Source organism: Emys orbicularis, chromosome 2, assembly GCF_028017835.1.
Source record: "Emys orbicularis isolate rEmyOrb1 chromosome 2, rEmyOrb1.hap1, whole genome shotgun sequence".
In the NCBI taxonomy this organism is placed as follows: domain Eukaryota; kingdom Metazoa; phylum Chordata; order Testudines; family Emydidae; genus Emys; species Emys orbicularis.
The window spans coordinates 256544459-256558452 of NC_088684.1; the positions used below are offsets into that span (position 1 = coordinate 256544459).

The 13994-nt window shown below is 42.4% G+C and overlaps 1 protein-coding gene across 1 annotated transcript in view; it reads left to right on the forward strand.

Moving 5' to 3' along the window:
- ABCB1 (ATP binding cassette subfamily B member 1) overlaps positions 1–13994 on the forward strand; it is a 99873-nt gene that overhangs the window by 81005 nt on the left and 4874 nt on the right. The window contains exons 23-26 of the mRNA XM_065398464.1: positions 2183–2283; positions 3362–3502; positions 9483–9639; positions 10704–10901. Of these exons, the coding sequence (XP_065254536.1) occupies positions 2183–2283; positions 3362–3502; positions 9483–9639; positions 10704–10901 (597 nt within the window). The remainder of the gene's footprint in view (positions 1–2182; positions 2284–3361; positions 3503–9482; positions 9640–10703; positions 10902–13994) is intronic.

A 13994-nucleotide genomic window follows, 5' to 3' on the forward strand; every position in this document is an offset into this window, starting at 1 on the left:
AAATATATATATATTTACTTCTAAGCAGAGCAAATTTGACCTGGAGTCTTTGAAAGACAAAGCGCCATTAATGCATTTTTACAGTGACTTTTCAGAGCAGCCCTTCAAAGGGGTGCAAATTTCCAGTAGGCCCTACGGGAAATTCATGTTTCTCTTTGCATAGGAGCCTGATATTGGACTGGGCTGCCTAAATTTTGTTATTTTAGATATGAGCCTGTTGTCTAACACTTTCAGTATCTAGCCCTTACTGTTAAACTATTTGTCACTACATATTCTTATATCTAGTTGATCTAGGCAATTATTCTGCTTTTGTTTAGGGAAAAAAGACTCCAATGAGGGAATGTGCCAGCTAAACTGTAGCTTTTATCCTCTATTGTCTTATCCAGCTGAAGGATGAAAGTTAAATACACTCATTTCAGTTATCTTTTGTTTAGTGTAGGAGGCCTATGATTTGTGAGCCCTGAAGTCTTCAGTGGGTTACTAAGCATTTGTCACTGTTAAAATAAGCTAATTTGATGAGTGAGCAATTATACAGATTTAAATAAGAATAAATTTAATTAAAAAGGAAATGTACTTTTGCTTACATGATTGCATAATACAGAAGCAATTCAAACGAGCCTCACTGATTATTCAGAAATTACAGTTTTTGTTTTATGAAATTAGTTTTCCTCTGCATAATAGTAATTTTTAATTAATCACACATCCAAATAATTGCACGTTAACTTCAGTGTTCAGGAATAACTGTGGAAGAAGCAGGAGTTCTGGAAATACAGAGCTGAATTAGTTGCTGTGGGGTTTCACCCTCAACTATTTGACTTTTAACTCTTGCTAATTCCCTTTCCTGTTTGTTACTTTCTTTCCTAATTCTGAATACTTCTGCTACTTTTTTCCCAGGCTACCTTGTAGCATGATCTATCTTCACAGCAGGGTGTGTGTGTGGGGGGGGGGGGGAGAAATCTTAACTAAAATTTAAAATTAACTATTAGCTTTTTTTGTAGTATGGCATACTAACAGAATGTTAGGAATCATTAAGAAAGGGATAGATAATAAGACAGAAAATATCATATTGCCTCTATATAAATCCATGGTATGCCCATGTCTTGAATCCTGCATGCAGATGTGGTCGTCCCATCTCAAAAACATATATTGGCATTGGAACAAGTACAGAAAAGGGCAACAAAAATGATTAAAGGTATAGAACAGCTTCCATCTGAGGAGAGATTAATAAAACTGGGACTTTTCAGCTTGGAAAAGAGATGAGTTGGGGAGATATGATGACTGGTGTGGAAAAAGTAAATATGGAAGTGTTATTTACTCCTTCTCATAACACAAGAAATAAGCGTCACCAAATGAAATTAGTAGGCAGTAGGTTTAAAACAAACAAAAGGAAGTATTTCTTCACACAACACACGATCAACCTGTGGAATGCTTTGCCAGAGAATGTTGTCAAGTATCAGAGGGGTAGCCGTGTTAGTCTGAATCTGTAAAAAGCAACAGAGGGTCCTGTGGCACCTTTAAGACTAACAGAAGTATTGGGAGCATAAGCTTTCATGGGTAAGAACCTCACTTCTTCAGATGCAAGTTCATTCCTTCTGAAGCACCTGACGTTGGCCACTGTCAGAAGACAGGATACTGGGCTAGGTGGACCTTTGATCTGACCCATTCTTATATTTTGACTTTGATATAAGAAGTCTTGTTCATATTAAATCATTTCCCTTAATAAACTATGGATTCCTGGTGGGATTTTCAAAAGCATCTAGGGAACTAACCGGCCAAGTCCCCTTTCAATAGATGTTGGGTGCCTAAGTTCTTTAGCCACTTATTAAAATACCACCCCATTCTATTTATTATAGCCTCAAGGTAAGATTTTCAAAGGCATAAAGTCAATAGGACTGCCATTTGTGCCTTTGAAAATCTTCCATATTTTTTTGAAAGTGAGCAGTAATATTGGATATCCAATTCAGGACACCTTCAATAGGGTTGATTTTTCAGAAAATTCTGAGCATCCACCTTCTGAAAATCAGGCCGTGTAGAAGTGAGCACAAATACTCACTGGTCACTATTGAAAATTTAATTCTGTGATTTTTATAGCATTTATCCCAAGCTCTTTTTACCAGGTCAGAATTAGAAATTGCAGTGTGATCTTATTTTTCGGTTAATGAGCATATGCTCTCTATTACAGATTGCTACTGAAGCCATAGAAAATATTCGAACTGTTGTTACTTTGACCCAGGAAAGAAAATTTGAATTTATGTATGAACAAAATTTGCAAGGACCATATAGGTAATAGATATAAACTTTTTTAAAAAATCAAACTTACTTTGTTTTAGAATTGAATGTAAATTTTCACTAATAGACTAAAACAATTTATTCTCTGTTGGTGCATCACAAAATCTCCTATATCAAACCCAGTTTTAACAATATACAATATCTTTTGCTTCAAACAAACACAAGCCATCGTAACCATAGTTGTTTCTGTTCTTTGATTAAATGAGATTTTTCTTTTTACACCCTCTATGGTATTATTGGTATTTGCTATTGCAGTACCTGGTATGTCCTCATCAATTTTACTTCTCTTGAAACTATGTTCTGGAAATTGAGCATTTCATTTAGCAATTCTTGCAACCAGGATTCCTGTTTTTTGTGTGTCTATGTGCACTTCTGCATTGTATACTGAGGCAAAACTCTTATTAAAGCCAATGGAATTTTGCATTAGTAAGGACTGAAGGAGCAAGTTCCAAAATTGTATAGTAGTTTCAATAGTAGACCACTGAGCAGTTAAGCTATTTCATCAGCCTAACAATACAGGCAATATAAAGCATCATATCATGTTTGACATAAAAGTTTGGTTGGGGCTCAAGGCAAAACAAAGAACAGTATATTGCTCTACTGGGATTAGTTTTGCTCCCTGCAGAATCAGGACTTAATAATTTCCTTCTTATGCTGTGAGGTTGTACAATTTCAAAAATATGTTGTTTAATTAAAGCCTTGAAACTTGTAATCATACCACAGATTGTAAAATAATTTTAACACAATAGTGTTCGGACTCTATAGGGTAGGACAACAATTGCTCCTGTCAGATGTGTTTGGGATCACAGCTATAGTGATTTCTTCCCCTACCCCCACCTTTTGATTTATTCTTGCAGGCACATGGGATCCTAAAACATACAAGAATACTGTTGTTTTAGGACCCAGTCCTGCAGGAGGTTGGGGAATGACCTCATCCCAAAGTACTGAGCACTTGCAATTCCCGCTGAAGTCAATGGAAGTGAAAGGCTCTCAGCATCTTCTCAGGAATAAATACTAAAAGTAAAATACAGTTATGTATATGTTATCTGACAATACTCGTTCTTTGTTACAGAAATTCTGTGAAGAAGGCACATATCTTTGGATTTACTTTTGGCCTTACACAAGCAATTATGTATTTTACCCATGCTGGATGTTTTCGGTTTGGTGCCTATCTAGTGGTAAATGGATACATGGACTTTAAAAGTGTGTTTCTGTAAGTGTCTTTTTGCAATTTCTTTTTTGTCCATACAGGGGAAGGTGTTTTATATATGGGGGATAATAACCTTATGAAGGTAAAACCAGGAGGACTAGAAGAACAATAATACATAGACCATGGTTTGTCTACATGCTGACCTGCAGCACTGGCCTTCATCTTGAATTAGGATCGATAACTTCTGTTATCTTTCCAAGTCGCAATGTTCCTAATAAGCATGTCAACTAGGGCCTTCATTTAATTATATATGAAATGCTGGTAGACGTTGGTATAGCTCTCAATGTGCCTTGTCTCAAATGTTTTGTGTACTGGCTTTTAAGGAAGGACTAAATAGAAATAGTGGAGGGAGTATTTTGAAATTATGGCTAAAGGTACGTCTGATTCAGCGGGTAGTAATTGATCTATCGGGGATCGATATATCACGTCTCATGGAGATGCAATATATCGATCCCCAAACACGCTCCCGTCAACTCCGGAACTCCACCAGGGCAAGCGGCGGTAGCGGAGTCGACGGGGGAGCCGCGGCCATCGATCCCACGCCGTGAGGACCAGAGGTAAGTCGAAATAAGATACGTCGACTTCAGTTACGCTATTCCTGTAGCTGAAGTTGCGTATCTTACATCGACCCCTCCTCCTAGTGTAGACCAGCCCTAATACTTAACATGTTATAATTTTAGCTTCAATAGTCAGCCTTTCTGATGTCTGTTAGTGAAGTGCCTACAGGCCCCAAATGAGATTGGAGCCCTATTGTGCTAAATGCTATACATAGCTAGCTAGAGTCTCAATCAGAGTGTTTGTAGTCAAAATAGAAAGACAAAAAAGGCATGTGAGGAAAGTATTATTGTATCCCTATTTTACAAGTGGGGCACTGAGAGCTCATATGGTGTTGATTCTGCAAGTGCCTGCTCTTGGTTGCTGCAGTGCATACCTACATGCAAGATCAGGGTCTGAATGACGTGGTGTGACAGGGTGGGACTCACCACACTACTGTCTCCTGCTGGTCATCTTGCAGATCGGTACGCCAACTCCCAGTGGTGTCTCGCCCACTGTCACTTCTCCTCCTGGACTCGTGTTGATCCAAGGACCACAGCATCCTTTTCAGGACACAGCCCTCTGGCTGTGCCATACTCTGCACTCCCCCTTTCCAGGGGCCAGTACTGCAATCCAACTGTCCAGCCACTTCCTCAGTGATCAGGGGCAGGGGACCCAGGCCTGCCCACTCCTCCAGGTCCTGGCCCAGGGACACTGTAGATGGCAGCCATGTGCTGCGTTCCCTCCAACTGCTCAGTACATTTCCCTGGGCTACTTCCCCAGCACCTTCTTCACCCTTACCTCAGAGCCTCTGCATGCCAGACTTAGCAGTCAGCCAGGAGCTCTCTCTCACTCCCCTGTCCCTGCCCAGCACTTCTCTGTCCAGGGTTCTAGCTTTCTTCCGCCTGCAAAACAGTCAGTTCTCCCTCCTTGAGCTCCAGGGAGCAACTGACCCTGCTCTGCCCTGCAGCTTTTCTTATATGGGCTGCCAGGCCCTGATTGACTGCCCCCATAGCGCCCCCCCTCCCATTGGCTGCTTTTCACACAGCCTCCCTAGGGCTTCATTAACCCCTTACAGGCCAGTGTGTGTGTGTGTGCGGGGGGGGGGAAATGCCCCATCAGACACCCTCCCCCTTAAGACCAACTGCCCTGGGCAGGGGAATTACCTTCCCTGCTTCCCCCACAGCTGTGCCTGCAGGACATGCCTCTCCTGCCTCAGGTTTTCTACCAGGAGGAGCAACTTGCCATTCTGCTCCATGTCTCTGAATTTCCCTCTGCACCTCTGCATTATTTTGTGCTATCCGCAAGGCCTGCTCGGTGGTTTTCAGTTTCTCCCATAACACCTAGCCCTGGCTCTGCAGGCTCTCCCAGCACCATTTCTCCCAAGGTCTGAGTCCCTACCACAGCTTGTCCTGCTTAAGTGTGGGTTCCCTTGTCTGTCTGGGTCCTCTCCATCCCAGTCATCTTATCCACCATCTCCCTAGCACCTCCTGCTGGGCATGAGAGATTGTTCCATGCCCAGTCATCACCACCACCTGACCTAGCCTGGTGTGACCCACAGTGCCTAGGGCAGCCCTCACTGGAAATGCCAAGGTCAGGACTGGCTGCAAAAGGGAGAGCAGATACCCACCAGTCTTGGGAGTAACACTGAAGTCAAACTCCCCAACCTGTCACCAACTGTGCTTCTGATTCCCTACACTGGTTATCAAAAAGCAACACAAGAAATCACACAGCCCCCTTTATTGCATTCCCGTTCTCTGGCTCCCAATCAGCACCTAGGTCCAGTACAGTGAGAAGTTATTTAAACAACTCTGCTCACATATACAAAATGTTCTTCTGATCCCAAAGGGTCAGCCACGTTATCAGGTCAGTATGGGTTTGGATCTTACCCTAAATACCACACTGCCAGCCAATCCTTTAGTGTCTAAAACTAAAGGTTTATTATAAAGAAAAAAGAAAGAACAAGAAGAGAGATGTTAAATGGTAAAACAGTCACATACATACAAAGACTTCAAAGTCCATCAGGTTACTAGTAGTACTGGTGAGTTTACTGGCTTGAAAGTCCCTCTGGAATACATCCACAGCTTGGATGGGTCATTCAGTCCTTTGTTCAGATCTTTGTTTGTAGAAAGGTTACTCCAGAGCTAATAAGCAGGAATGAAGACAAGAAGCAGGACTGAAGACAAAATGGAGAAGATGCAGCTGCCTTTTATAGTCTTTTGCCATGCAGCTTGGTTTCCTTTATTCCAAACACAAGCTGCCCAGCACATGGCTTGGAAGCCTTAGAGTTCTGTCCATAGGCATGCACCTGCATGCCTTGCTGAGTCATAAGGTGTATCCCTTGTCTTCTCTCAATGGGTCAGTTGTATAGCCGATGTCCCTTGATGGGCTGTCAAACAGGCTAGGCAGTGCTAATGCCAATCTGTCTGGGTGTGTCACCCAGATGCACAGCACAAGTTTGGAACTACAGACATACCATACATATAACTTACAATACAAAGGTGATACAAACACATAAATGAGATTATCATACCTGGCAAATTATAATATTTGTGTAGATACTTTACACAGCATATCTGGCATAACCTATTGCAATTTTACAATATTGGTATTCATAATATCCTAAAGTGTCCCGCAAATTCCATAAAGTGTCTCACCTGGTTCCCAGGCACCCCTTTCCTATCCTGCCTTCTCCTAAGGGGGTAATACCTTCTGATATGGCCCTCCTCATGGCACAGATAAGAAATCCTTTGCTTCCCTTTGGTCAGAGGCCTCCCATGGTCCTTCCATTGTTCAGGCCCTTCCCCTGGGCTAGCCTTGACCTTACCACGCAAGTATGGGCACTCCCTCTGCAGGTACCTCTGTTGCCCAGAGGCCCAACATGCCCATCCCCTCCCTGTTCGCTTCACAGGTGGGAATCTCCCGGGCTGTCGCTCTTTCCCACTCTCTGCATAAGGCTTCTCTCTCCTATCCCAGTAGGGGCAATCTCTCTTAAAGTGTCCCCTCCACCCACAAGTGTAAGACTGTTCTGCTCGGGCTTCTGGCCTCCTGACCTGGGGCCTCGCTTCTTGCCCCAGGCCCTCTGGCCCCTGCTCCCCTCCTGGAGGATCTTGAGCAAATAACGCTGCTCTTCCATCAACTGCCTCAGGCATTCGTGCAAGTGTCTCTGTGTCTTCCACTGTTGCTGCTGGTTCTCCAGGATCTGGCTCATTAGGGCCTGGATCCCCCTTGGTTACTCATCAACCCCCTTCAGTGGGAGCGGCAACTCTGAAGTCCAGCCTGGGAAGGTACACCTGCCTTCCACCAAAAAGGCCTCCACACATGCAGCTCCTTTGACCTAAGTGTCTCTGCTATAGCCTTTCCCACTTCCCTTGTATCAGGGGTGGCTGTCCAACATTATCTTAGTCTCTCACTCAGTCCCCTCCCCTCAGAGTCAACCATGTGCCCGCATTCTCTACCATGTGTGACAGAGTGGGATTCACCATGCTAGCACCTCCTGCTGGTAATCTTGCAGCTCAGCTCCACAGGTCGGTACGCCGACTCCCAGTGGTGTCTCACCCGCCATCACTTCTCCTCCTGGACCCTTGTCACTCTAAAAAACGTGGCATCCTCTTCAGAAAAACGGCCCTCCAGCCATGGCATACTTTGCACTCCCTCCTTCTGGGGGCCAGTACTGCAGTCCAACTTTCCAGCCACTTCCTCAGGGTGAGGGAGGAACCTGGGCCTGCCCATTACTCCAGGTCCCGGCCCAGCTGCATCCCCTCCAACCTCTCAGTACATTTCCCTGGGCCACTTCCCCACAACCCCAGCACCTTCTTCACCCTTACCTCAGGGCCTCAATATTGCCAGTCAGCCAGGAGCTCTCTCTCACTCCTCTGTTCCTGCCCAGCACTGCTCTGTCCAGAGTGCTAGCTTTCTTCCACCTGCACGGCAGCCAGTCCTCCCTCATTGAGCTCCAGGTAACAACTGACCCTCCTCTGCCTTGCAGCTCTTCTTATATGGGCCTGCCAGGCCCTGATTGGCTGTGCCTCATAACTCCACTCCTATTGGCTGCTTTTCAAACAGCCTCCCTAGGGATCCATTAACCCCTCACAGGCCAGTGTGGGGTGGACGCCCCATCACACTTGCCAAATCACACAAGAGATCTGTGGTAGAGCCCTTAATTGAATCCACATCTATTGGGTGAAATCCAATGGGAGGTTTGCCAGTGATGGCAGTGGGACCAGCATTTTACCCCTGGAGGTGGATTACGATTAATATGTTGTCTTTCTTGACCTACCCAAGATACCTTTTTTAAGTAAGATAAGGAATAGCCTTCTTGTGGTTATTACATTGACATATTTGGATATAATTTACAATTACATGTTTCCAAAACATCCCTGTACAACTGTACTTGTGGCTGGGATAATTGGCTAACCACTGTTGAAAGTTAATCCCTCTTACATACTCAGATATGCCAAATAGCACCAATTATTAATTTTTAATTATTAATCACATTTATTATGGTAATGCCTAAGGGCCAACCAAGAATGAGGCCCCATTCTTCTAGGCACTGTATGGACACAGTAGCAGACAGTCCTTGCCCAAAAGAGCTTAGTCTAAATAGATAAGACACAGAGGGTGGGGGAAGAGGTAGAACACACAAGCATGTGAACACTGTAATGGCAGCAATGTCATGTGAATTCCACAATTTTTTGCAGGTTGGGAGGGGAAAGGGTGAATTAGGAGGCAATCAGTTAAATGGAAATTAAAGTGAAGGAAGCGGGGGCATTGAAGAGAGAGCACGTGAGAGAGGCAGAATAGGGGAGAAGTGGGCAAAATGGGGAAGTTTGGAGTGAAGCTGAGGTGAAGAGACTGTGAGGGAGGACAAGGGTTGGAGCAGACAGCCAATCAGCACAGAGCAGAGAAAGTCTAGTCAAAGCTACTCCAGCTGCTCCTACTGGCTGGAATCTCTGATTGGTTCCTCCCTGCAGAGAGAGAGAGAGAGAGAGAGAGAGAGACTCTCTCTCCCCTGCACAGTTTTAGATCCAGGGGCAGCATGGTGGTGGGGCGGGGTCACTTTATCTTAGCCCCATTGTACTCCCTCACCCATACGCAGCAATCCATGTTTTAGCTGTTTCTGCAGATGCTCCTTTTGCCTTCTTCCCAATATCCAGAATCTCACGTAAGTCCTTACCTGTCTCCCTGCTGCTAAAATTTGGGATCCTGCCAAAAGTTAGCAATTGTATTAATAAATAAAGGAAACACTGAGTTTGGAACAGAAGCTTGTTTCTCACTTTATTAAAAGTGGATACATTTACTCATGGTACAAGACTACTCATTACAATGATAGTTAACAACTATTATTATTTTTAACTCTAGCCATCCCCTTCCCAATAGTTTACACCCCTTCCTCCACAACCTCATTATTTGATATTTTTTTATTTTCTCTCTTGTCTTGTTCTCGCAGGGTATTTTCAGCTATTGTATTTGGTGCAATGGCAGTAGGACAGACCAGTTCATTTACTCCAGACTATGCCAAAGCCAAGATGTCAGCAGCACACCTGTTCATGCTGTTTGAAAGAGCCCCCTTAATAGACAGTTACAGTGATGAAGGACTAAAGCCTGTAAGTTGATCATTGTGTTAGGACAATGTCACCTACTACACTAACTAATGTAACACTGAGGTTTTCTTTCCCCACTCACAAGTTAAGTGTTTAGATTAACTGATCCTTGGGGCCATTAGCATTGTGTTTCATCCAAAAACTATGAGGGCCAAATTCTGCTTCTGCCTGCTCCTTCCTTGCATTTCTTTGTGGAGAGCCCTCTGCAAGGTCCAGTGAAAATGGGAACAATGCTGCAGAAGCAGCCAATTCCTCTTCTATGCAGGAGGAGCATATCCATGCATGGACCTTGGAAATATAATCAGGCCCTACATTAACATTGTAAAATGTTTTGGGATTCAATTTATATGCAAGACGCTAATAATAAATATTAGTGTACTATAGGAGCTAAGAAGTAGGTGAATCTAGGTGGGCATCACTCAAAGAGGCAGACAGGATGATAGCAGTTCAGTATATTATTTTTATTGTGGTATTGCACACAAATAAAGATGGCAGGACTTTGCTCCAAGGAACTTACCATCTGACTAACACTTCTAATTTTTAAAATAATAACAACAAAGTCTAAGAAAATGCTGTTAACACTTACCAGGAATCATAAGTTTGACAGTAAGCATTTGGGTGCATATATGGTAATGATAATTGTACAGTAATTTAATTTGAAAAAAAAAAAACCTCTAAAGCAGGATTGCTTTGGTACACAGGCCAAGAATATCAGAAGTGGCTATTGTTATTCGGTGCTTAACTTGAGACTCTCAAAGGGGCCTGATTTACAGAAAGCATTAGACGAAGCTGGCGACCCAAAATTACCATAATTTTTGAAAATTTGGCCTTATGTTAAAACTGGTGTGAAGCAGAACTAGCAGAATCTCTGTCTTCAAAATAATTTTACACCATGTGTTAATTTTTGAAACGTCACAAAAAGGACCAGATCCTGGCTGTATTGAAGTTAATGGCAAAACTCCCATTGAAATCAATAGGAACAGGATGGTTCTAGTTCTCTGTACATTGTTTTATGATCTGTCAGAATTCTCCTAAAAATTGATCAGATGTTACCATTTCAATTATAGGATATATTTGGTGGCAACATAGCATTCAAAGAAGTGATGTTTAACTATCCAACTCGACCAGATGTCCAAGTGCTTCAAGGTTTGAATATTAATGTAGAAAAAGGACAGACACTGGCGCTTGTAGGCAGCAGTGGCTGTGGAAAGAGCACTGTTGTTCAATTGCTTGAGAGATTCTATGATCCTCTCAATGGAGAACTGGTAAGTGATTCCTTGTGAGAACCTGGTTAAATGATAATTTACCTATCTTATTCTTGTTAATATAATAAAATGTAATAGGTACTTTTGATATTTTTGTATCCTTTGTGAAGATTAAGTGGAGGCACTAGTGGATTTTTAGGGTTCTGTGTATAACCATAGTGAAGATAGGCAGAATGCAAAATTTTCCACACTTCCCCTATCATTTTGAGTTAAGGGAAGTGATTCATGGATGAAAATTGCTACATGGGCCTGATTCAGAACATACTGAAGTCAGTGGAAAGACTTCCACTGAATTCAATGGGATTTGGATTGGGCCCTATGATGGCTAATTATTATAAACCTATAAAATGTATTAGATGCAGATACACTTTTATATATTGTACTAATATAAATGCCCCTCCCTCCTGTATCTTAAAACTATGAGCAGCAGAGAAATATGGGACCTTTGCTCCTTATTTTTAACGTTAAAGACCAAATTTATGCAATTTAAGGTGCATCCAGACATCATAGTGATGAATATTTCCTAAATGTTCCTAAAAGCAACACTTTCCTAAAGTGAAGCTCCATTATAACACTTCAATACACAGTCTGACCCATCTGGACAGGCAAAGTGCTGAAATGTCCCAACCCTTAAAAGTACCAGCATATGAGTTAAATACATTCTCTCCAAGTAATATAAGACTGTTCTTATCATATCCAAGGAGTGTACTCTAGATTCCCCTTTACTTGTATGAGATTTAGGGGAAAAAATACAGGTAAATTAATACTTTGATTAACATGAAACTCTAAAACCACTCTGAAAGAATTTAGGGTGTGCTCAAAAAACACTTTAACTTTTTGAAAAGTAGTATAACAGAGTTCTGCCATCAATGCATGTAACTCGTTAATTCTTCTAGCAGAAGTGAAGGCTACTATACAAGCTGTCTGTCTAGAAAGATGAATCAAAGAACAGCTCGTTTGAGGTTCAAATGGGAGGGACATAAGTTGTGTTAAAACTAAGTTTCAATTCCATGGAGGGGCCAACTCCCATACTGGGGGATAGAAATTCAATACACCTCTTAAACAATGTTTCACCAACTTGTGCAAGAAGATGGATTTTCCATTAGCATGAGTATGGAATGCTGCTGTTGCTGCTAAATGGACTTTAATGTAGGAGAAAGACAACCTCCCCCACCCCGGTTTTTAAGTACAAATATTCCAAAACAAGTTGTATGGGAACTGAGACTGGGTCAACATCCCTATCAGTTGCCAGATAACAAATCTTTTCCATTTATAACTGTAGCTTCTCCTGGTAGATGCTTTTTCAAGCATTAATAAGAACTTGCTGCACCTCAACAGAGCATGATCTTCCTGAATCTGTTGAAGTCCTATTGCCCACGCTGTTAGATGTAATGACTGATGATCTGGGTACAAACCTTCCCCTCTCTGGACAGTAAGTCTGTTGATAGCAGGAGCATCTTGTATTTGCCATTGGATAAATGGAGTAACTCCATGTATCATTGTTGCCACAGCCTGGCTGGAGCAGTTAAAATTATCCTGGCCAAATCTGTTTTATTTTCTTTAAAAAAAAACTTTGAGGATTAGAGGCAATAGGAGAAATGCATACATCAACACCATTCCCCAGTGTAAGAAAAATGCATCCATCAACGATAGACAGTCTCTTGAGCCAAAAGAGGGACATTTTGTATTGAATCTGGTGGCAAACAAATCTATGTCTGGAAACCCCCAAAGCCTGAAAAAGTTTGGAATAACTGCGTCTTTTACAGACCATCATGCATCTGTGAGGAGTCCCTGTCCAGACAATCCATGATCTCACTGTTCTTCCGCAATATACAAAGCAATTGGGTAAATGTTGCATAGGATGCACCAGTCCCAAAGCTTTATTGCCTTGTTGCCTAGTGGTGACAATCAAGTTCCTCCTTGTTTGTTCAGATAATATACTGTGGACATGTCATCCATAGTCACCTGAATTACTACATCCTGTATCTGCAGAAGAAATGCTTTGAGAGCCAGATGGACGGCCCTGACAAGGAAGAGGCAGGAGTTTGCATGGAAGAAGGGCTTTGAATTGGACAGTATAACCTTCCTTTACTGTGTCGAAAACTCGCCTGTCTGATGTGATAGTTGTCCATACATCATAAAATTGGGATAGATGGTCTCCAAAAATACAGATAGGATTTTCTGAAATTGGTTCAAAGCTCTTGATTATCATGTCAAACCTGTGGCTTGACATTTTGCAGGGAGGATGTGGCCGAGGAATTCTTTGTCGTTATCTGGGATTTGTAGGATTTCTTTCTTTCCTGTGATTGAGAGGATGCTTGTTGTAGTTCCTGCTATTGTGATAGTATGGATGTCTCCTTTGATTAAAGTAAGATGAAGAGGAAGAAGGTGAAACATATTGCCTATGATATCTGAACACAGGTTTAGGTGTACTCCCTCAGTAGCCCCAGAGATCTAGCTGTGGAGCAAGGCTCTATCTTCTCCAATATCTCATCAGTTTTTGTACTATATAGTCCACCCCCTTCAAAGGGTAAGTTCTATACTGTAGATCTCATTTCCATAGGAAGAGAAGAAGATCATAACCATGAATGCCTACGTAGAGCTATTGCCAATGCCACAGATCTCAGAGTGGTGTCAGATACATCAAATGATGCCCTAAAGGCATTACTGGTCACATTTTGACTCTCTTTGATGAAAGTTGATAACTTTTTCTGAATCTCTCAGAGATGTTTGGTGAAGATTGACATGTTCTCCCTCAGTTGAAACTAATACCTGGCCATCACTGCTTGACAGTTTGCCACTTGCATGTTGAAGGAAGCAGAAGAAAACAATTTTCTCCCAAGAGAGTTCAACTTTTTCCTTCTTTATCATAAGGAGTAGAGTGTTGAAGACCTGACCTAGGTTTTTGAAGCACTGCTGCTAGAACAAGAGAATCTCTCCGGTGGAATTTGGTAGAACTTGTCAGCCTTTTTTGAAATTGGTTGGCATGATGCTGGATTAGAGACAAAAGGAATTTTTGCTGATGCCAGAGCCCTTCTACATGGGCAATAAAACTGTAGACCCAGACCCAGAATGTCAAAAACTGTATGTGCA